Here is a 24,331-nt window from a genome sequence, read left to right as displayed (position 1 = left end):
GGATTTCTGAGTTCGAGGCCAGCCTGGTCTACAAAGTGAGTTCCAGGACAGCCAGGGCTACACAGAGAAACCCTGTCTCGAAAAACCAAAAAGAAAAAGAAAAAAGAAAAGGTTTCATTATATATTCCTAACCTTTGAGAGTTCTACAGATTTGGAAACATATTTAGAATAACAACAACAAAACAAAACAAAACAAAAAACAACCCTAGCATTTCCAGAGTTTGGATGAAGGCATCCTTATGTAGGTGGGAAAGCGAAAAGGAAATCCCAGAGGCAGCCATAAAGCTGCTAGGTAAGAATTCCAGTGCTGGGCTGGGCTACCTCCAGATGAGTTGATGACCAGGCAAGCCCCTGAGGCCCCACAAGCCACTAAGGCTATTGACAATGCTGTTGGTCGCACACCAGAACTGCATACCTATTGCTGAAGAAACTGCATTCTTTTGTTGCAGGACATGGAGAAATCAAGCTAGCACTAATCTGACGGAAACTGTCTTCCTTGATGGCAGACTTTTAAAATCCAGAAGGCAATGCCCAGGCCATTGCGGAGAATGGTTGCTGACACTGCTGCTCAGCTATGGATCTTGCATACACTACCAACATGACAGGCAAGATGGCTGAGGCAATAATGTTGTGGCTCTCATGGGTGCAACAACTAGTTTCCAGTCGGATTTAAGGTCAGCATCATGGGAAGGAAGCCATGTTTGATAATGTAATCCAAGGGCACAAACCTGAAGTTCCCGCAGGGAGACTATACTGCTATTGTTTACGTGTAGAACTGCCCCTAAACATTTGGTCTTGACCCCAGATGACTGCTGCTTCCAGCCTGTTTTAGAAGGAAGCATACTTTCTGTGAAGGGAGGTGAGCTACGGAGACTCATAACAGGTCAAATTGTTGAGAATAAGTGATTCTCTTGAGGCATGGGGGTCAAATGCCAGCCATAAATGGAACACAATAAGTTCCATCCTCTCCAAGGCTTGGGGAACATTGCAGGGGTGAAGGCAGAAAGGATGCATGAGAAAGGGGTGGAGCACTGTGCAGAAACTCCTTCCAGTTTGAAACTTAACCTCCCAGAGGGAGCTTTAGCAGACTCAGACAACTCATGAAGTTTGTAAGTCACATGAGGCTGTTGGCCGAAGTTACATAACAGAAAATAGTTGCTGGGGGAGAGGAGATTGAGCTGCCGTCTAACGTGAGTCGTCTCTCGTGCTGGAGTGGTGTTCTCAGTGATCCCGCATCTCCTATGTGTCTGTAAGAAACCCCCCAAGCAGCAATCCAAAAACCAAAAATCAAACCAAACCAAAACAGAGCAAAGACAACAAACAGAAGGCAGGTACTGCATGGTAGCCATACACCCAAATAAGCTAATAATTACTTTAAAATATGAATGGTTTTAATATATCAATGAAAAGACAGAAACTTATGCTTGAATAGATTTTTTTTTAAATCAAAGAGAGACAACAGGTAAGGGAGATGCCCTCTATAATGAACTCTTGCGTGCTCACAAACAGAAGCACATGTGTACACACATGTGGGGCAGCGGGCATGGGGGAATAAAGGGGTCGGAGAGAACCCACGTCCTGCCAGAGTCCCAGTGCTCCTTAACCGTTGTTTTCCAAGGAGGTCATTTGGATATTCTGTTCCTCCTGTTGTGACATTGAGAAAAGCAAAGAAACACCTGTTAAAACAACAACAACAACCAACCAACCAACCAACCAAACCACAAATAAACCAACACAAACAGTTCCCCCAATCACAAGGTAGAAATCGGACAATATCCAAGGCATGGGACATTCTGTGAGATAAGGGACTAGACTCAAGAGCCAAGGATTCTCTGGGAATAATCCTCATTGATGGTCTCAGTAACGTCAAGGGAAAGGCTGAGAAACCATCCTAGCCTTGGGGAAACTGAGGAAACATGACTAGATACACTGTGGGATCCTGGACTGGTAAGAGGACATTAGTAGAAACACTGAAATCATAATAAAGTCTGCCGCCCATTTACTTGTGCACCAGGCACACTTTTCTTCTCAGTTTATCATGGTTATGTAAGGCGTTAGCACCCAGGAGAACTGAGGGCTCTGAGGTTCAACTTTACAACATTTTTATAAATCTAAAGTTATTCATAGTGTAAAGTCTACAGACCTTGTTTAGAGCAGCACTGAGACACATTACTAAAAACTCCACATGAGACAGACTGCTTTGAGGATAAAGCCTTGCAGATTTTTTGGTGGGTGTGATAACCTATACCCGTTGGAAATAAATACCAAAGCGTGGCACTCCCATATGAAACTATGTTTGGAGGAAAGACTCCCACAAAGCAAGAGGAGGCAGGAGACATACCAGCACACCCTAAAGCTGTACACATCCGGGTAAGGGCTGCACACAGAGTTATGCAGTGTTTTGTTTGCTTGTATCTGAAAATCCCCACAGGAAGCTGAAGAATAGAACAAAAGCAAAACTTGCACACGCAGGCCAGGAAACAAGGCTTCCAACCATGCGACGCAGGAACAGAAAATTCACCTAGAGGGTGTATAATCAATAAAACTGACAAAATTTACATTACTTCCCTTTGTCCTTATTACCTGTTATCCCTCGTAGAAACCAAGGGTAACTTAAAAGGGGGAAAGAATCCCGTTAATTACATCCTAGTTCAAAGAAAAGTCCCTGACAGGAAGGATCTTATGGCTGACCAGGACCAGTAGTGATGCGAATAGAAGGCTGTCTGGCTAATCTGTGAAAATACGGTGGGCTGGGTACAGCTCCAGCGGCAGCTAATGCCGGTCTCACGAACTCCATGCGACCTCTACTGTTTGGACAGTGGAGCTTGTGCCTCGACGTCACGATGGCTTTCGGCCTTTCTGGAAAACAAACAAACCAAACTAAACCAAAAACCAAACACCAAACCGAACAAACAAAAAACCCGAACGCAGTACAGAGCGGTAAAGCAAAGTCCTATCTTCATCCTAATTTTCTGGACATAACTGAATGTTCAGGATTTGGGAGGAGTGTTTTATTATTGTTGTTGCGTTTTCCCTCGCGCAATAAAAAGATGCCACCATTTTAACACCTGAAAGAAAGAACAGAACCCTTAGCCTTGGTTTTCAGAGTGTCTTTTTCACATTCCGATTCAGGGAAGCTGGGGCCATTCGTTGTAAAGGTGTTAGCCTAGCAGTGCACATTATAAAGTTCTTGGACTTTGAGAAACTCAGGATTTTCCAAATTTAGCTACAAAGGGCACGGGAAGCCAACGGAGGGCCGGGTGCATCACACTGTTCTAAGAATTAGCTTTTTACTCGCTTCGGTGTGTCACTTCGGCCACAGATGGAGACAGACGACTATGGCCCACGGACGACCGCGTGAGCCTCGTGAGGCTGGAGATGCGCTGGGTCTAGCTTCCGCCGTCCGCTCCGCCTTGGCAGAGGTGCCGACACGCAGCGAAGGCAGAGAACCCAGCTCGTACGGGGCCGCACCCGACGCGGGTGCCTGGGCCAGGAGCAGAGCCAGGCCGTAGAATAGACAAGGCCGTCGGGGGCGGGGCTTCGGGAGGTTTAACCAATCCAAACTGTTGTATTTTGCATAGCCACAATGCATTTTGGTTAACAGTAAAACATCCTAAATTTAAGTATTTTAGCTTAAACTTAGAACGAAGCGAGCATAAAATGATTATTTAACCCTAAAATCGGTTCAGGATTTGTTATAATATCAAGTACAGTCGACTACATCAGGTCACCATATGTGTAAAGTTACAAAATTCTATGGCCTTATATACCTACCAAGAGCAAGAGTTCTCTCGGATGTGAGGGCGATCTGGCTGCGACATCTGTCACCCCATTGATCGCCAGGGTTGATTCGGCTGATCTGGCTGGCTAGGCGGGTGTCCCCTTCCTCCCTCACCGCTCCATGTGCGTCCCTCCCGAAGCTGCGCGCTCGGTCGAAGAGGACGACCTTCCCCGAATAGAGGAGGACCGGTCTTCGGTCAAGGGTATACGAGTAGCTGCGCTCCCCTGCTAGAACCTCCAAACAAGCTCTCAAGGTCCATTGTAGGAGAACGTAGGGTAGTCAAGCTTCCAAGACTCCAGACACATCCAAATGAGGCGCTGCATGTGGCAGTCTGCCTTTCTTTTGTAGTTCCGGCAATTTTCGTTTTATTTCTACGCTTTTAAAGCCTTATTTAAAACTATATATATAAAATAAAATTTTCGTTTCATTTCTACGCTTTTAAAGCCTTCTTTAACTTAAAAAAAATTAAAAATTATATTTAAATAAGGCTTATTATATTGAAATATATTATATTAAAATAAGGCTTTTAAAGCCTTATTTAAAACTATATGTGTGTGTGTGTGTGTGTGTGTGTGTGTGAGAGAGAGAGAGAGAGAGAGAGAGAATATGAATTCAGGTGAAGGTTCCAAGCAGTTGTGACAAGGGTTCTGTCTGGGAACAGTTCTACCCCACCTTTCTTTCTTTCTTTCTTTCTTTCTTTCTTTCTTTCTTTCTTTCTTTCTTTCTTTCTTTCTTTCTTTCTTTCTTTCCCGTCCCTGCTTAAATTTATTTATTTATTTATTTATTTATTTATTTATTTAAAAAATGTTATTAGGACAAAATGCTATTGCACTTGAAAAGGCAAACACCCAGGACAGGTAGGCTGTAACTCTAAGCTGCTGAAGGAGGAAAATGGAGGAGGTAGTGAGGAAAGCCATCCCATTTAGTCTAGCATGGACAAGTGGCTTCATGGTGGGAGAGGGAACTTTAGAGACTCAAACAAGAAGACCCAAAATACTGGGGAAGCCAAAGCATTATGGAAAGCATGCTTAGATTAGAAAAGAGAGAGAAGAAATCACACTTTTCTGTATAATTTAGAAAAGCAGGCAGATTGGTGACCCTGTAGACTGACATTCTGAGAATGAAAAGACAATATCTCATTGTAAGGCTAATTGTTCTGCCTCATACAGTAAACTCCCTTTCACTGAGTGATTGACCTGGCCCAACTAGCTCGTCAGGTTCTATTCTCTTGACCAGAAGGAATTTTATCTTAATACATGTTTATTACTACACACTAATATTCATCCCCCTCAAAAGGTAACCCTAACTAAAAATCATTTAGGAGCCAGATCAGGGATCAGCACCCTCATTAACACTTCTGGCAAGGACAAGGCTGTCAAGAGGCCCCGATGTCATTTTTAGCTTTTATTTTTTATTGCATTTAAAAATTTTTATTTATATGTATGTGCACCACATGTGTACCTGATGCCGGGGGAGCTGAGAAGAGTGTGTTGGATCTCCTGAAACTGGGAGTTCCCGATGGTTGTGAACCACCAAAGGGTTGCCAAGAACGGAACTCTGGTCCTCTCTAAGAGTAACACGTGCTCTAAGCCACTCAGCTGTCTCAGCAGTCTTTCATCTCTGGCTCTTAGCCAAGAAAAAACTGGTTATTTTTCTTGGGGTCTTATTACCTTAAGCTGCCTAGTTAGTTTCTACCTCTTGTTCTTGTCAGGGGTGACCTTAAATACCATCAGGAATTGGGGTGATGACTGGCCTTGTTTCTCCCAAGTGATTGAGAACATTGGGTGTGGCAGTTGGGGTACCCCAAAAGTACATCAGTGTTTTTTGCTTGTATAATTCTGAAGTATAGGGAAGAATGAGTGTCTGGAAAAAGACATGGGGGAGAAGTAAGTAAGAGTGTGTTGTCTGCATTATGAGTTCTAGAAAAGGCATCAGGAGAAGCCAGAACAGAGGATGTTTTTAAAATGTCCAAGTCAAAATCCACTGGAACTCAGGATGTTTTCAGGCCCTGGGTTGGCTCTTGGAATGACCAGAATCAAGGTGAGGTCCCTTCCAGATAGCTTCTGGAAAGGGAAAGAGGAAGGGAGGGAGGAAGAGAAGGAAGTTACCCATCATTTAATTTTTAAGTTAAACAATAAATCTGTCTATCTCTTGGCTGCAGGTAGGGGCTGCAAGTGGTGAACTGAGCTCAAATCCTAACATCCTATATCTGGGTAGCATTTTTTTTTTCTTAGCAAGAAAAAAGTCCTTAGTGAGAAATAATTGTATAAATAACACCTCATATAGACGTAAGCCTGAGGTCTGGGGAGCGCCATCCCTTGGACTATTAAAGAAACATTGTTTTAGTCTTTGCTTATACTTTTGTTGTGTAGTAATTTCCTCTGAGATAGAACCTTACATTTTCCATCTCCTTAAGACAGGATGTTAGGGGGGCTGGAGAGATGGCTCAGCAGTTAAGAGCACTGACTGCTCTTCCAGAGGTCCTGAGTTCAAATCCCAGCAACCACATGGTGGCTCACAACCATTTGTAATGAGATTTGGTGCTCTCTTCTGGTTTGTCTGAAGACAGCTACAGTGTACTTTCATATAATAAATAAATAAATCTTTAAAAAATGACAATCTTTAAAAAAATGACAGGATGTTAAAAGGAAAACATTCTATCCTATAAAGAAGCCCATTAATTCAGGAAGTAAACAACTCAAAGGTTTTAGGAAGTCCCTGAAACCAACCAGATATACTAAGCCCCTCCCTCTCCAAACATATGAGCAGTAAAGCCTGTTGAGAGACATTCTCAGACAAGTTGAGCTGCCTAAAAGACAGTCTCTAACTTGTTGAGTTAATAGAACTTAAACTGGGAGATCAGATTCCTATAAAATTTACTCAATGAATTAAAGAGTACTCAGAACATGAATTTCCTGGAATATACTGCCAGTACTCTGTAAACTATAAGTTTCTTTAAAGACAAACTGTAGGTGAATGTGGCTTGAAAAAAAAACTAATTAAGCACATTGAAAACAGGAACAATAAATAGTTAAAATAGTTTAAAAGAAAGCTACTTAAAAAAAATCTCTGGTCATGTATTTTGCTTAATTCTGGAAAAAAATAATTTACTTGTTATGCTGCCCTAAGCATATATTCCCAATTCTACTGTCATGAATGTAGACAAAATATGTCACTAAGGAGGTGTTATAGTAACAAAGGAACTTTTTTTTTTTTGGTGTTTCAAGACAGGATTTCTCTGTATAGCCCTGGCTGTCCTGGAACTCACTCTGTAGACCAGGCTGGCCTCAAACTCAGAAATCTGCCTGCCTCTGCTTCCCAAGTGCTGGGATTAAAGGTGTGCGCCACCACCGCCAGTCAACAAAGGAATTAATTAATAAAAGAAGACTAGCCAGAGAGTCACAGACAGTCATCCTTACAGTAACAGCAGTTTCTTCTCAGTCCTAAAGGTACCATCTACTGAAATGGTACAAAAGACAAAAAATTCTAGTCCATGTTTCTTGAATTGTAACTTTATTTGGAGCAGAAGTTTCCATCTATAGTATTAACATCCTCAAACATCTCAGGATAAGTCATTCAAAAAGTAACATTGTATTTCAGGAGGGTCCCTCTTTACCCCCTGTGCTTTGCCTTCTAATGATGCGAAGGTTGCTTTGGAATGGAGTCAGTGGAACGGAACTGCATTCTGTACGGAGATGTGGGAGCTGGGAAGGCTTTGTCCAGCCGGTGTTCAAGTCACATATCAGTGTTTAAGAAAAAACCAACACCCCTTAGGATGATACGAGCCCCTCTTCTGTCTTGATAATTTACATGAGCAGACCATACAAATAAATTATAAAACATACAGTACATTAGTTTGGAAACTGTAAGGACAATTGTAAACAATACCTACCCAGTTTATTAAACAAACATCTGCTTAGAACAACACAAAGCAGTAAGTATGTCAAATATTTTCTTAGAAACTTATCGCTTCTGGTCATACAGTGACCTGTGTCACCTGCCCCACCATTCCCACCCCCAATGGCACAAGACAACGGCTTGATGTTACGGAAATGTGACTTCACAGGAAAAGATGGTGCCCATTAGCTCCAACGGTATTTGTCCTTGGAACTGAAAGGGAAAGGAGCCTTCACTTGACACAGTTTGCCTTCCTGTACTCAGGTCTTAAGAATTCAGGAACATGGCAGTATGGCTGTTTTAGTTGTATGTGGTCCTTAGGCAAGCACTGTGTCTGAAACATTGTTTCGGGATCAGCTTTCTACACTCCTTAATTAACAGGACTTACCATAAAGGAAATAATCCTAATAGCAGCAGCTTTTATGCAAACATAGTTTCCCTTGTCTCTGTGAGGCAAACTCTGGGCATCTCAGCATATCCATGCCACCAAACCAGGCCCAGAATGAGCCACTCTGACTTGCCAGAAAGCTGTTTTGATATTGCTTTTAATAATAAATCTCCTTTATTTATTTTGATGCAATATAATTTAAGCTTTCTCTCTATGGGTGTTTTGTCTGCATTCATATCTGTGCACTGCATGCCCTCAGAAGAGGGCAGAGTCCTTGGAACTGGAGCTACAAATGGTTGTGAGCTGTCTCCTTGGTGCTGGGAATCGAACCTGGGCCTTCTGGAGGAGCAGCTGGTGCTCTTAACCTCTGGACCACTCTCCAGCCCTCCAAAGCTTTGCGATTGAAAATGAGGTACAGTTATGACTAGGTGCCATCTAACCCCTCACTCCTGTCAGCATTTTGCTTTTCACTTCATAATTCTACAGTAGGTAAAATATATGCAACAGGCAAATTCGACTATCTCTGTTTACAAAGGGCTATTTCTGTCTATAGCACATAGCTTGCATACAATTTCCCCTTTACCCATTTGGATGAGAGAAACGTACGTCTGCGGTTCTTGCTAGTTCTTTAGAATTTGGTTTTCCACTAAGCTGGTTTGCTCAGCTGCCCAGCTTGCTGCTCTCATGTAAACTTTCATGGCTAACGTCCCAAGGGAAGCTGTTTGCTAGTCAAGGAAGGGAAACCAAGTTAGGGTCCACAGAACATGAAGGAAAACAATTTCATGGCGTCAAACAACTGGGTAGCTGGGATCTTGTCAGTTTTAAAAAAGAACATAATGACCTTAGTTAACACTGGCTAGATTACAGAGAATCCACAGGGGTTCAAGATTTATTTCTATATCTTAATGGTATCTACAACTTGCAGGCAGCTTTGCAGCTAGCCGAGCAGGATTTGAGATTTACTTTTTATACATAATACAGAAAAGAGGAAATAAATATTAACCTTACAGTAAAGGACTCATCTCCGGACGCACATTTTGTTGGTTTAGAATATAATACAGAAACAAACGCTTTCAAGTTGTGCTTGCATGTGCATTTTCTAAGGTTTTGCTGCTAGCTTGTTAACAGGGAAACATTCACTCTCAAGCCCTTGCCCGTGATGTGCGTTCTTCACACCCCTCAGAATTAAAAGGGCTCCATCGAGTGTACTTTTGATTCAGATTCTCCAAAGCATAAACTGCTTTCTGATTTTAGGGCAGACAGAGCCCTTTGGAAGTCACTGTTAATACATCAAAGCAATCATTTACTAACGTATGAGGAATTCACCTTACCTTACCATTTTTATCTACAAAAAAGAACGTTTCATATGGTTTGCTTTGCTGCATTTGGAAACTGTAACAAAAACGTCCTTTGGGCTCTGGGAGCACGCGAGTGGCTCTACCATTGGTTGAGGTTGGCTACTGCCCTCGTGGCGGTGGCGGTGACTCTTCCTTTTGCCTGAGGCGGCTGCGTCACACAGAGATGGACGCAAGTGGATACTCTGTATGTTTCTGTCTCCAGACAAGCTTTGCTATTTTCAGAATTGCTGTAAACATCCCTCTCAATGGGACAGCCTCTGTCCAACAGAGGTCTCAACCTCAAAACACGCCACATAAGATGGGGGTTGAGACATGGTACAGTCTGAACATAACATCCTGGCGAGTGTGACTTCTTACAGTTTAGATCCCCTTCCCCGCCCCCCAAAGCTTCCCTACTCCTAAATTCGTTATGAGAAGTTGGCCTGCGGCGTTTATGAGCTGCTGCTCCTAATCAGGTGTGGAAAATGCAGCTGAGTACAACCTTCACTCTCAGTTAAAAAAAAAAAAAAGTCACTGGGTATGGTGGCACACTGGGTATGGTGGCATGCGTCTTTAATCCCAGCCCTTGGTAGGCAGAAGCAGGCAGATCTCTAAGTTCGAGGTCAGTCTCGTCTACAGAGTGAGTTCCAGGACAGCCATGGCTACATAGAAAGATACTTGGCTCTTTTGGTCTTTCATCTTGGCAGGGATATAGGCTTAATTGATTGTATTACCGTATGTTAAGAAAATTTTACATTAAAGCAATGATAATAAAAAAGGTACTTTTGACATAAGAAAGCTTCCCTTTTAAGGGATTTTTAACAATTAGATTTTTATAAAGATTTTACATGTATATGTTCCTGTCAGTGGTGTTTATATACACGAGTGCATGTGCCCACAGAGGCCAGAAGAGGGCGTCGGATCCCTTGGAACTGGAGTGGCTGAGTCATCTCTCCAGCCTGGATATTTTTAAAAATGGAAAAAAAAGTATGGACCGCAGGGGTAGGAGGGAGCCTCCTCTCTGGCTATAGGGGTGCAGGTCACAGACACCTTCGATGGGCTGCAAGCTCCCCACCCTGCCTCTGTGGCTCGGCTGGGCCTGAGGGAGGCTGGCTGGCAGTTCTGTGGGTAGGTAGATCCTGGCTGGTAGGCCCCAGGGAACCAAAAAAAAAAAAAAAAAAAAGCTCACCAGATCAACAGGTGAACAGGTGATTGCAACTCTGCCATCTCCCTGTCTGCCCAGCAGAGCTGGCTGTCCTGCTCAGCCCCTTCATCCCCATCCACAGGTGTGGGCTGGTGAAGCCAGAGGCCAGCAGAGATTTCAACCAATACAAAGCAACGAAGAAGTAGGAATGTGCTGTCTCGTATGATTATGCCTGGGTTTATCTGGATTTTTTGCAACTGTGTTTGTGAGTGTAATAAAATTTCACCAACTAGTTATGAAAAGTTCTTTGTTTTGGGGGCAAAAATAAAGTGAAATGTCTAAAGAAAGTGACAGTTTAGGACAGAACAGTTGTATGAAAGACAATCGTATAAAAAGATAGGATCAGGGCTGGGAAGCTTGTACAAAGCCCAGGGGTAAAACCAAGCACGGCTTACACACCTGCAATCCCAGCACTCAGAAAGGTAGACACAGGAAGATCCCAAGTTCAAAGCTATCCTCAGCGACATAGTTGAGTGGGAGGCCAGTCTGGGCTACATATGACCCTGTCTCAAAACAACAAAACAACTTCCACCCCCAGAACAATCAATACAAGCTGTTCAGAAAAGCAGTGAGCAGATCACCTTCCGAAGACCAGTCTAAGAAAGCCTAGAGTACCAAGTGGGCCACTCCATAAAATTCAAATATATTGAGTAAATAATTTCGTATCCCACTGCCTTAAACTGCACCCTGTCACAATACTGAATCAATATTATTACATATTTCAAAATCTGTATAAAATATTACATGGAACAATGAACAAAAAAAAATCACTTAATCTTTAAAAAGTTCATTACAAAGTTGACTGTATAAAATGCTAAAACATAATCCATATATACAAAATGCTGTTGTTTAAGAAAATAATGAGACCCGGTTTTAGAATAAAATAATTTTATACAAAAAGAGGGTATTGCATTCAAATCAATGTTTAAAAAAAACATTTAAAAGAAATATTGAAATGCATTAGTTCAGAACAGCTGTAAGTGTGGGTTGTTTTACACCGCCTCGTGGTTGTGCGGGTACAATGGAGTCAGCTGAGGAGCACGGCCCGTGGCCTGGACAGTCACCGCCGAGATGGGTACTTGGAAGACCAGTCTATCCTGCCGTGCACAGGCTGAGCAGCTGGAGGTCGGGGAATCAAGCCGGGCGTGCTCCTGGGCTGGGTGTGAAAGAAAGGCCTCCCTGGGTGAGGTCTCACGGCCTTGAGGGAAGAGTAGCCTGCAATGGAAGAGAAATGCTGAGTGGGACCCAAGGCAGGTGCAGGAAGGCCAGCACAGGGACAAATGTCTGCAACGGACACGGGGTGGGTGCAAATGCACAACTGCCTCCTTCTCGTCTCCCCTACTGCAGGCAGGGAGAAATCTGTGGGAAGATTCTATCATCTGGCAAAAGCCCCCTGTCTCTTTCTTGCCCCTCTGCACCCTGTATTTTAGCCTCTTCACTGCTCTCTGAATTTGCTAGGCCTGATCTGCTGCAGAGCCATTCCCAGTGCCTGAGGGCTCACCCACTAACTTCCGCCCCACTTCTACTAAGCGCCTTTTTGTAGCAAACTTTATTGACTCCGTGGGCTCCAGGCCCCAAGTCCACTTTTCGCCTGCTTTGGTTTTTTTTCTCCTTAGCATTTATGCACATCAGACTTAGTATGTGTTTACACTCAATTCACTCGCAGCCTCGACAGAGTGCTGCCTGACTCTGCAGACCCTGTCCCTGCCACAGAGCAGCAGCTCAGGAACTACTGGACTAATTTACAGATGACAAGAACTGCGACTCACCGGGGGGAGGGGCTGCGAGGGGCGCCAGCTGAACCCTCTGCATGGCAGAGCCGATTTCCTTTTTCAGAAAGGAAGGGATGTAGCTTCCAGTCAGTCCACTGGAGCTCGCAGAGCCTGAGCCAACTGAGGGGTGGAAAGGAAAGCTCATTACCACAGAGGCACGCCTACCACACCAAGAGTTCAGGAAAGCACGTTGTTACCTCTGAGGGAAAAAGGAGACTGAGGAGAGCTCTGAGAAGCTATGCCACCATACCACAGTCAGAAAGGCCACGAAGGCAAAGGACATGCCTTCCCATGGGCAGGCAGCAACTAAGGGGGCCACTGTTAAACTATGCAAGGGACATATTTGATAGTTTTCCTACCAAGAATTGGTTTAGCCTGTTCTGAAACTTTTTTTCTTCTATTCCATCTAATGGAATATCCTTTCATGTCAGTATATACAAATTCTGAAATGCAGCTGAATGTAATTCACTTAACATATTCTCTCATGCGAAAGGGTAATCCTATTTATTTACATGTTATAAATAGCCATTAAATATCCTGCTGATAACTAGACTCACTGGCCCCAACAAAAATGTCCTAAAAGGTTTATGTCTTCCTGCCATCTTTCCTATTCTCTACTCCCCACTTTCTTATTTTTTCCTAAGGCAGCATGCTAGTCTCCTGAATGCTGGGATTATAGGTGTGTGCCACCAGGCAAAGCTTGTTTAAATCACTTACATTTCAAAGTGTGCTAAGGGAAGACTGTATGCTGTCCTTCTGCCTTTGTATTCTAGGAGGTTCGTGGTATAACTTGCAGAGAGCAGGTAAGCAGTTAACATAGACTCATGGATGAGTTAATACTGACCATTAAGGACAACAGAGGATGGTGGTACTGAGCACTAAACAGATGAAGTTCCACTGTGAGGAAGAGTTACAGCTGCATTGTCTTGACAACAAAAAAGGCATCTGATAACTGCTTAGGGCAGAGTGGGGAATGCCCTGGAATGCATGGAGTACTGGTAAGTAAGGAGACAGGAAAAAAAGTGAGAGGAGAACTTGAACCCCCCGCCCCAAGGAGAAAAAAATCAATAAACACAAGGATAAACCTTAAGACATATAAGTTTAACATCAGTGAGAGCAGAGGCCCTTGGTCCAGTGAAGGCTCCATGCCCCAGGGTAAGAGAATGCCAGGACAGGGAAGCGGGAGTGGGTGGGTTAGTGAGTACGGGGAGGGGAAATGGGGTAGGGGGTTTTGGGAGGGGAAATGAGGAAAGAGGATAACATCTGAAATGTAAATAAAGAAAATATCTAATAAAAAAAAAAGACATACAAGTTTAGACAGAGGATAGCATTTTATGCCAGATCAAGATTCACTTTAGCCTTGGGTACCAAGCATCAATAGGATGAGGCACTATATCCAGCTGGGAGCAATGTGATATCTATAAAGCCCAAGATGCACACACCCTTTAACCTAAAGCTGATCCAGCAGAGGACCTGGTGCCTGTGTGCACACAAACAGAGATACAGTAGTGTCCACTTTGTGTCCACCTTGGCCCCTTCCAACGAACAAGCTGCAAACAGCCATTCACGTGGTCCGAAGGCAAAGAATGAATAGTGATCTAGTATAGTAATGGATAATCCAGTGTAGTGACCAGTCATGGCACATACAATTCAGGATAGATACAACATACTTAATATACACTTTATTTTTTAAAAGGAAGCATTCCTATAAACTTTCAACTATGCAAAACTCACTGACTTTTATATATATCTTTTTAAATGCACAGGAAAAGTTGACATTCCATCAGGCCTGGTATATAGGGTGGGGTACGGGGGCTTACATGTGTTCTTAGGTGGCATGATGGGTACCTGGGCACAGCATTCCTACATGAGCCCTAATGGAAGAAGGTGCTGGGGAGCGGCGAGGGTTAGGTGTGCACTGGGTGCCATGTAGAGCACTCGGCCAGGGAAACAGCACGGGGAAATTGTCTACCTGGCTAGCCATTTTGGAGGACTTTATTTTAAAAAACAGTCTGGGGCTGGTGAGATGGCTCAGTGGGTAAGAGCACCCGACTGCTCTTCCGAAGGTCTGGAGTTCAAATCCCAGCAACCACATGGTGGCTCACAACCATCCGTAAGGAGATCTGACTCCCTCTTCTGGAGTGTCTGAAGACAGCTACAGTGTACTTACATATAATAAATAAATAAATAAATCTTTAAAAAAAAAAAGCTTAAAGTTCAAAGGCAGCCTGGGTTGTCTAGTGAGACCACTTAGACCTCGTCTCAAAAACAAACAAACAAACAAAAAAAAAAACAGTCTGTCCACTTTCCAACCAGAAGGGACTCTGCTGCTCTGGGCAGGGCAGGTTCACCAGTCAGAAAGTCCAGCCGGAGCAGAGGAGTCCAGACTAACACTGACTTTAGGAGCCAGGTGTCCAAAGCACACCAGGGCATCAGGGGTTAGATTTGGTAAGTCGTGTAAACTTGTTTTTGGCTTCCTCCTGGGTCAGGGAGGACTGCTCCACTCCCCACCTCCCATGAGGACAGAACCTTTGGGGAGCTGGCTGAACCCCTAGGGCTGCTACAAAAGGGAGAGCAGGGCAGGGAAACTGAAGATGCCTGTGTCTCAGACAGAAGGGACCCACACCATAGTTCTCTAGGGAACTTCCTCCAGCCCTGCAACACCAGAAGAATTTGCCTCTGGTCACTCAGGAGTTAATAACTGTTACTCACCTGAAGTTATTTTGCTCACTACTGATACTGTTCCTGAAGATTTTCCAGACAAACCGGAACTGGACCATGAATTTGATGGAAGAAAGTCTTTGCCTGGATTTGGGAGCACGCCATTTCTTATATTTATTCCTAGAGAAGAAATGAGCTTAAAATGCAAAATAAACCAGACAGACAGAAACAATGGTACATCTACACGAAGGACATTAATCAGTCATAAAGAGACCAGGAGCTCGCCATTTGTCTGATACGGACTTTAGCCAAGGGAAACGTACTAACACACAAAGAAAAAGATTACATGACTTCACTTATATGTGGAGTCTGTCTTTGGTTGTGAGACTAGCCTTTAATGACTGAGCCATCTCTCCAACCCTATACATGGGATCTAAAAAAAAAAAATCAAATATACATAGATTATAAAATAAATACAGAGAGAAAATTCAAAACAAAACAAAACAAAACAACAAAACCCCAAAAACTCAAGCCATCAAGTTACCAGGTGTGTAGGGACAAAATGGAGACAACGTGAGGGCAGGTCAGAGAACAGGGTGCAATCTGTGAGTCTTTTTTTTTTTTTTCTTTTTTGAGACAGGCGTTCTCTGTGTAGCCCTGGCTGTCCTGGAACTCACTCTGTAGACCAGGCTGGCCCCGAACTCAGAAATCCGGCTGCCTCTGCCTCCCAAGTGCTGGGATTAAAGGCGTGTGCCACCTCTGCCCAGCACAATCTGTGAGTCTGATCACCTAAGAACCACAGGCAACACAACTGTACTACATATGACATCTTTTCTAAATTAGTAGGTGTTTGCTGTTCTGTTAACTCCACGAGACAGTGGACACTGTTAGGTCCAAAGCATCCCCACCCCTCCCCCACCCCTAGCGGCAGTGCCACTGCCAAGGTTGTAAATGATGCTCTGGTCTCATCGCAGGCTGGACTCTGACAGGGTAAACAGAAGGCTTGCTAGTGGATAAACAAAAGCCCCAAACCAGCATGCCTGAGGAACCTGTGATGTGGGCTAGGAAGAACCACAACCTCCCTCAGCCCCACTGCAGCAGCAGACAGCCTTCTGCATCTATTAACACACACTAACACACACTAACATCCCCAGACTGGCTCCCAGGTGGCCGGGCCCGCACACCTCTCTAACCTTCCTCTTACCTTCTAAAAGGTAAAGCTTTTACACCTTTTGTTATTCTCTCTGACCTCCGAGAGATAGCCAGGACAATTCTGAATTTCCCCAAATAAACCATTCCTTTCACCAGTGGTCCAGTTTGGTGGTTTCACTGCACCCTTGCTGAGCTGGTTTGGATGGCAGTGGCCCCCATAGGCTCATGTATCTGAGGCTTGGTCATTAGGGAGTGGGGCTACTTGAGAGGGATTAGGAGGTGTGGCCTTGGGGCAGTGGGCTTCCAGGTTTCAGACGCTCAAGCCAGGCCCAGTGTCTCTCTCTTCCTGCTGCCTGTGGATTTGGATGTGGAACTCGCAGCTCCTTCTCCAGCACCATGTCTGCCTGTGTGCTACCATGCTTCCTCCATGCTGAGAGCCGACTGAACCTCTGAAACTGTAAGCCAGCTCCAATGAGATGTTTTCTTTAGAAGAGTTGCTGTGGTCATGGTGTCTCTTCATAGCCACAGAACAGTGACAAAGCACATGCTTACAGTCACTCTAGTACATTTCTTACTATTTATGGATTGCCTGTGACATTGCTAGATATCTTAATCAGACAAAGTAAAGTTTATTTGAAACATAAAATAAATCTATACCAAATTTCAAAAATGAAAGTAACATAGAACATAAAAAATTTCTGTGGTAAAAAAAAAAAAAAACCAAAACAAACACCCCAGCAAAACCCAAAAATATAGAAACTGGTGACATCACGTGACAGACACAAAGGGAAGAGGCCATCTTGGAGTGGAAAACATTGTCTCATTTGTGGCCAGTCTGTGGGGTTTTCTTATGCTTCAGCTAACAGATCTGTCCATGCTTGCCTTTCTGGTCCCCTCCCTCCCTCAGGAGGACTCCGTCAAGGACTCCTAAACATTTGAATCTTCCCTCTTCCCAGTGACTTCTTTCCTGTAACAGTTAGGCTCTCTCCATTCCTCACTGATACCCCATGCCACAGCTCTGCAGCCCCTGGCTTCTTTTTGTGTCTGTTCTCTGAGGTTCCACCTTCTCACACGACCTGGATCACCTCACCATTAGCGGCTGAGGACATCGCTGTGCAAGCGGACATGCCTCATTAATGCTACTCCTTCAGATGCGAGGCCACCCAGGACAGAACATAGAAGCTGTGAGGCCATCGAGACAAACGTTTACCATGCTCCATGCTCCTGCCAAAGCCAGCCTCCACAGCTGCTCTATAGAACCGAAGCTTACACAGTCTATTCATCCATTTCCTCAGACCTGGGTCCCTCCACATTTGTCACCACGAGAACCATCACTGCAGACTTCTAGGATGATGTCAAAACCCTGAGAGCCTGCCTGGCACATGCATGTGCGAGGGTTGTGTGTGTGTGTATGTGTGTTCTGTCAAACGTTCTCAGTGCTTAGCATACAGTGGCTGCTTGACTGTTGAGTTAATCTGTGAGTGGATGGTCAGATAATGGTTGGAATCTAAAGTCTGTAGAGAGGCTTGGGCACTTAGCAAAATACAAAATTTAATGTCTATGGTACTTACAAAATACAAAACTTAGTATCTATAGTACTGCCCAGGATGTGCAACTAAACTGCTCCCTGGTTTCCTGAGTAGCAGAGACAAAGATGCTTCAGACATGCTCTGCAGTTCCTGCCAAGCCTTCCATCCTCAGAGATTCAGCTCATGTGTCCTACACTAAGTCTCTTATCTCAGGACACCTATGTAAAACAAAACTGCAAGGCCCAGATATTCTATGACGTCCTCACCAACTCAGAGGCCAGTGTGTGCTGAGCACACTAACCAACCACAGAGGCAACACAGCATGCAGTGTGAGGCGTGTCTGGGGCCTATAAGAAATTTGGATTTCCTCTCATGAGCAATGGCTGATGGCTCTGACAGGGTCTCAGCTGGATGAGTTACATGGTGTGGTCTACACTGTGGGCTAAGGAGGACACAGAGCCAACATGGAAGCACTCATCCTCCAGAACAGAACATATTTACGGATCATGTGCAACATGATCCCAGAGACAAGACAGGCTATTGGTCATTGAGGGCAGCGTGCCCTTTCTGTTACCAGGCAAGTAGCGAGAGTGTTTCAAGTAGTGCTGCTTTGCTGCGGACTGCAGGGTCGGCGTGTCTCTCCTCTGCGAGGAAGCCTGCGTGGAGACAGTGGTTCCTGTACCCACCGGCTCAGATGGCTTCAGGTCCAAAACACTTTCAAACCTGCATCAAGGGAATGTGGTTTAAGTCAGGAGGGAAGAGGGGATACTGGTGACCTGTAGATCCAAGTCAGCCTGCTCATGGGGACAGACAGCACGCCTGCGGGGACAGACGGCACACTTGCCTGCAGAGGGTGTCATCACTCTGTCTTTTCTTGTTTTTTACATCTATCCTGGTGAGAGAGGGACTGAAGTCTAAGTCATCCAAGTTGGCCCAATCATCAGAACCCTTTGTCGACCTGGAGATGAGACCCCATCTTCTCCTGCTCTTTGGCTTGATTTCACCATTTTTCTGTTCCAGGCTGGCTAGGATTTTCTGTGAATACAAATAGAGAAGAAGGAAAAGAAAAAGCAACATTAACAGGGTTTATCTATCAATAATTTGTGTGTCTGTGCGTGTGTGTGTGTATGTAGGTGTGAGTGTGCGTGTGTGTGTGTGTGTATGTAGGTGTGAGTGTGTGTGTGTATACGTGCACACATGCTAGGGAATGAATCCACAGCCTTGTACTTCCATCAATAAATAGTTTCTATCCTGAATTTCCATTGTTACAGTAAGAAGGATTGAAGTATGGTAGGTAGTATCCCACAGGCTCCATCTACTTGGAAATGCAAGCCCATACCCCTGTCTCTAACTCACCCTGCACCAACTACAATGCTTTGTAAACAGAACTTCCCAAAGTTACACGCAACAGGAATGTAAGAAAGGAAGACCCAAGAAAGTATTCCAATGCATTCTCTTGTTACTGCGACAGAACACCCTGACCCAGGGCCCTTCGCAGGCCGGGCAGTGGCAGCACACACCTTCAATCCCAGCATCTGGGCGGCAGAGGAAGTAGATCTCTGAGTTCAAGGCCAGCTTGGTCTACAAAGCAAGTTCCAGGACAGCCAGGGCTACATATAGAAAACTTGTCTGGGGTGGGGAACAAACCAACCAGACCAAACCAGACTAAACCGGACCAAACCAAACCAAAAGTGCCTTAGCAAAGAAAGCATTGCTTTGTCCTGAAATTCCAAGTTTGAGTCCATCCTGGTGGGGACCTGAGGCGCCAGTCGAGCACCCACGGCCAGGAGCAGACAGCGATGACTTCGTATGTGCAGGCTGCTCCTCGGTTTGCTCTCTCCACTCCTGAAGTCCGGTGGGCAGCCCAGGAAACGCTGCACATACTGGGGTGGGGACTCTCCCCACGTCAATCAACCCAAGTAATAAAACCCTGGGGCTGGCGAGAAGCTGCGTGGTTCTGAGCTCACACTGATCTCACAGAGGACAGAGTTCCGTCCCCAGCACTACGTCAGGCAGCTCACTGCCTGTAACTCTCCAGAGAACTGAACACTTCTGGCATCGTATACTGTCCACTTAAAAGCTAGCTGAAAAAAAGAATTGCACTCAGTTAGCAGCCCAGCACTGACATCAACCCATCATCGTCCTATGAGTAACGGTCTGCACACGGAAGAACGGCTTCCTGCTCCTTAGGATTTTCAAAACACCGTCCTAGGCATTAGGATCTCCCATGACCAAGAACGAACTGCTGTGAGCGGGGAGGAGAGATAAATTAAGATTTCATCCATGGATGAAGAAACTGACTCTGTAGGAATGAACAATAATAATTCCTAGCAATTCCTGAGTCTTAGGAAGTATTAGTCAGGGTTTCTATTGCTGTGAGAAAACACTATGACCAAAGCAAATACAGAGGAAGGGGCTCATTTCTTCTTACTCTTCCAGTCCATCTCTGAGGGACGTCAGGGCAGGGACCTGGAGGCAGAAACTGAAGCAGAAGCCATGGCTACTGTCTTGCTCTCCAAGTCTTGCTCAGCTTGTTTTCTTATACACCCCAGGATCACCTCCGCAGGGGTTGTACCACCTACAGTAAGCTGGACACTCCCACATCAACCACTAACTAAGAAAATACTCTACAGGCTTGCCACGGGCCAACCTAATGGGACTGCTTTCTGCCTCCTCAAACAACTCTAGCTTGTGTCAAGTTGACATAAGCATGCTAGCACTATGTATGTTTGATAATATACTAGCTACTATTCTTCTTTCAAGTATTAACTAGGTCAGTCCTCAAAACAATTGTACATTATAATTGTTTCTATTTAACAGGTGCGTAATACGGAACCGAGAAGCCCGATAACTTGCTTTTGGTTAGCAAGCTGCTGAAGAGCAGAACTCTGGCTACGGAGGCCACTTGCCGACTCCTCCACTCGCTAGCAGGAGACTGTGGTGGTTTGAATGGGAATGTCTACCATAGGGATGTTTCAGCACTTGCTCTCCAGATGGTAGCACTGTTTGGATAGAGTTGGAGGTGTGGCCTGGCTGGAGGGAGTATGTCTCTGAGGTTGGACTCTGCCAAACCCAGGCCCTATTTCCCTGTGCTCTCTCTGCTTGGTTGTCTGCAGTCAAGGTGTGAGCCCTTAGCCTCCTGCTCCTGCTGCCATGCCTTTGCGGGCTCTAACCCATCGGAACCATAAGCGCAAATAAACTCCTTCTTCTCTAAGTTGCCTTCGTCACACCGTTTGATCAGAGCGACAGCCGGAGGGCTAATACTGATATGGAAAAGGTGGAAACTGAAGTCAGCCTTCTCACAACACCATGGTACTGTGAAGATAAATGTATATGACCTTATGCACTGAAAAGGAAAATATTTCACACATACTCTCTCTAGCCAGAAGAAAATAACTGAGATGAAGAAACAAGTGTCTGTGTAGACACTCAACACTTACTGGCGGAAGATTCTTATTGTGAAGGGATGGGAAGAATGGAGGGCTTGGTTTGCCCTCCTGAACATGGCTCAGCTGCTCAGTCCTAGAGACATCGCCTTTGTAGGGGTGCACAGAATGCTGAGGGGGCTGACTGGCTTGGCTTGGTCGTGAAGAAATCAGCGTATATGCCTTGGCCGGGGCCTGGGCAGGAGGGGCTGGCTTGATGTAAGGAGGAGGGCCTGTCTTGTCCTGGACCTCTCTTTGTGGTTTTCCTGAGTCCTTGCTGATGATGCCCAGTGGGTGTCCGATCTGGAAGTAAGGATATCGAAGTGCCTAGAATGACAAGTGAGGCATTAGGGGAAAGGCAAAGAAGGGACAGGGAGCACTGTTATGATCAATGGACGATAGCTCATGTGAACACTACAGGCTCTTAGCCAAACCTGCTCAATAAATCAATAGCCTGCATTGGCAATCCCTTCTGTTTTTCCATATCTGAGCTAAAATAACATTTACATATTAGTTGCAATACTGAAAATTATTTGGATAAGGCAAATGGTATGGATCTGGGAATGGTGGGACATGTCTCTAATCCTTGCACTCAGGAGTTTGGAGGGAGGAGGACCATAAGTCAAGGGCCAGACTTGGTTAAACTTGTTCAGGTGAGGCCAGCTATAAAAGATCTGGTCCCAAAATCAACTGACTAACCAAACAGCAATAGCAAAGCAGGCAGTGGGTATCTCTGCCAATACTCAGGCAAAATCAAGAATACAATACACAGTACACTCAAGCCTCCCCACTAAGACATGCTTTAGAAGCAGGTTGCTATGAATAACTGAGTTTCTGGATAACCAAGGGGTAAGCTTTAACGTGTAGAAGCTTACAATTGTATGAAATTCTGTATGTATTCCCTGGAAATTGTTAATGGATCTTACTGAAAGTAGCAGCATTTTCTTAATGAGTCTGGAACATAAGTTACGGACATCTATAACTATTATATGTAAGCACAGAGTCAAACAATGTGGGCACCCTGTCAGAGTCCTGGACTCTGGTGTGTAACCTTAGCATTTTCGAGTCTGATTTGATTTGGGGGCCTTTTTAGCTTTTCGGATACCAGTCCTCCTTGGTTCTCGGTTCTATAAGAGCAAGAATAAAGGAACTTAGTTTAATATTTTAGGGGCATCCTATAAAAATGCAGTGTTTCATGAGAAATTTTCTTTTCTGCCCTTAAGCCACTTGTGAGTTTCACCTTCTAAAGTGCATAAACTTTGTAACTCTTTCGGGTTCTGAGGAAGAATTTTTCTGTCCCCTTAACCTTCCCCCAACTGTCATCTCTCTAGCTACCACGAATTCTAACATTAAGCTGGCACTTTTGTGAGAAATATCACAGATCATCCTCTCTGGCTAGAACTGGTCATTTTTTGATGCTCTGAGCAGTGTAATGAATCGTTCACGAACCAAGCTGACAAAGGTGACACAACCAATGCAAAACCAGGCTTGCAGGGGGCAGGTGAGTGACGAGAGCCACCTCAGCTCTTTTGGGTACATTTCATAATTTATCAGTGTAGCCCAGGAAAGGGTAGGTGGGCAGATAGGAGGAGCAGCCCCATTCAGAAGCCCTGCCACCTGGATATAGGCCCCTGCACTCTCTGTACCAATACTGAAGAAGTGACAAGGGAAAAACCACTCAAACTATCTAAGACGTAGTTTTCTTACCTATAGAAGTGAAAACAAAAACATTTACTGTGTGGAGTCCTCATTAGATTGAAACCACATAAAACAAACCATGACATGTGCAAAGTTATGAAAATGCAGGCTGCAGTCTAGCTCTATCCCTCTGCCGTCCTAGCTAGCTGTACAGGAGGGAGCTGGGCTTGTAAGCTAAGATTACTTTTCAGCAATCTGTGCAGGCTTATCTCTCAACCACTGAATGATCCTAACTCCTACAGAACACATTTAAACACTTCTAAGACTGACAGGTACACGGGTCTTTTCTGAACTGCCCTTTTTTTTTCTTTTCTTTTCTTTTCTTTTCTTTTCTTTTCTTTTCTTTTCTTTTCTTTTTTCATTGGATATTTTCTTTATTTACATTTCAAATGTTATCCCATCCCGGTTCCCCCCTCCTAGAAACCCCTGAACCACTCTTTCTTTCTTGACAATTTTATGTTCATTTTCACTGCCGATCATGTATGTATCACGTGTTGTGACATATATGCTAATGTTCGAATCAAACACAGTTTAATCTGAACTATTTTAATTGTGCACAAGGTTCAGATTACCTTAAATTCCTCCAGTTCAGAGCAGTCAATACTATTTTTCAACCATGTTATCAGATGACAAACTTATAATTTATAGGAATATTCAGGGTTAGGTATAGCTCTCTTAAGAAATGCTTTGAACAGAAAAACAACAAAACCAACAAACAAACAAACAAACAAACAAACAGGCAAACCTGACTAGCGGTTGGTCGTTTCTTGGGATCCCACTGAAGCAAGTCTCTCAGGAGCTGAATGGCTTCGCTGCTAGCATTTGGGATTAGAGTCTTTAAGTTATTGGGTATGCACTGGGGCCAGAGGAAATTCATAGCACTTGACAGCTGGTAGCCTTCAGGCCAGTCAGTCTGCAGGAAAAGACAGGAAATGGTGCTCAGACCATTTGCTGTGACTGCAGTCAGGGGTCTTCTGTGTGCCCGTCACAGAAAGGCAACTGTGTCGTGCCTCCAGTGGCTTCACTAGAGATGCATATGATGAGGCCCGGGGCTACCCTAACACAGACTACCTCGCATGCCATCTGAGAAACACTAGACAAGGCAGTGATTGCCCACCGGCTTAGTTTGTTATTGAAGCCTGTCCATCTCCAGAGGGCTGAGGATCGAAGTCCATGGCATTCTCTCTCCTGTGCTACCTGACATATGGGTTTTAGAATCTGTTAGTATATTTTTAAGGGGAAAACAAAATAAAACAAGATAAAGCAAAAGACGGATTCCTAACCCAGTAAGTTTGTGAAATGCCATGTGTCATCTATCACCAGCCTGATGCTGCTCACTTTCACACTGAGAAGACAGAGACACTGCTTGCTCCACTCTCCACGTTTCACACACCCCATGTCTGGGGCACTGAAGGCTGGAGAGAACCATGGGAAATCTGAGCAGCTAAGTGCGAGCCTCTCCAGCTTCAACACTACTGTTTTGTGAG

General features: G+C 44.6%; 1 protein-coding gene and 1 long non-coding RNA gene across 5 annotated transcripts in view; both read right to left on the bottom strand.

Moving 5' to 3' along the window:
- Nucleotides 1–1,416: 1,416 nt before the first annotated feature.
- On the bottom strand, nucleotides 1,417–3,490 carry LOC110302220. 3 transcript variants are annotated; one of them, XR_003837599.1, is made up of 4 exons: nucleotides 3,295–3,490; nucleotides 2,584–3,068; nucleotides 2,342–2,435; nucleotides 1,417–1,644 (listed from the first exon to the last, which is right to left on the bottom strand). It is a non-coding gene; the product is annotated as an uncharacterized LOC110302220 (long non-coding RNA). The 3 variants fall into 3 exon arrangements; XR_002378787.2 differs by having other exon boundaries at nucleotides 2,584–2,859; XR_003837598.1 differs by having other exon boundaries at nucleotides 2,584–3,490.
- A 7,988-nt stretch (nucleotides 3,491–11,478) lies between these two features.
- The window catches only part of Ick (intestinal cell kinase), a 60,712-nt gene continuing 47,859 nt past the window's right edge, over nucleotides 11,479–24,331 (bottom strand). For both annotated transcript variants that reach the window (XM_021171315.2, XM_021171314.1), the window contains exons 8-14: nucleotides 23,590–23,757; nucleotides 21,162–21,473; nucleotides 18,566–18,756; nucleotides 18,296–18,444; nucleotides 15,092–15,220; nucleotides 12,377–12,499; nucleotides 11,479–11,822 (exon numbers count right to left, since the gene is read on the bottom strand). In XM_021171315.2, coding sequence (XP_021026974.1) covers nucleotides 11,668–11,822; nucleotides 12,377–12,499; nucleotides 15,092–15,220; nucleotides 18,296–18,444; nucleotides 18,566–18,756; nucleotides 21,162–21,473; nucleotides 23,590–23,757 — 1,227 coding nt within the window. In that variant the 3' untranslated portion in view covers nucleotides 11,479–11,667. The remainder of the gene's footprint in view (nucleotides 11,823–12,376; nucleotides 12,500–15,091; nucleotides 15,221–18,295; nucleotides 18,445–18,565; nucleotides 18,757–21,161; nucleotides 21,474–23,589; nucleotides 23,758–24,331) is intronic.

The sequence above is a fragment of the Mus caroli genome, chromosome 9 (assembly GCF_900094665.2).
Source record: "Mus caroli chromosome 9, CAROLI_EIJ_v1.1, whole genome shotgun sequence".
In the NCBI taxonomy this organism is placed as follows: domain Eukaryota; kingdom Metazoa; phylum Chordata; class Mammalia; order Rodentia; family Muridae; genus Mus; species Mus caroli.
Note: the sequence above shows the minus strand (reverse complement) of the source record. Positions and strands in the feature narration are given on the sequence as shown.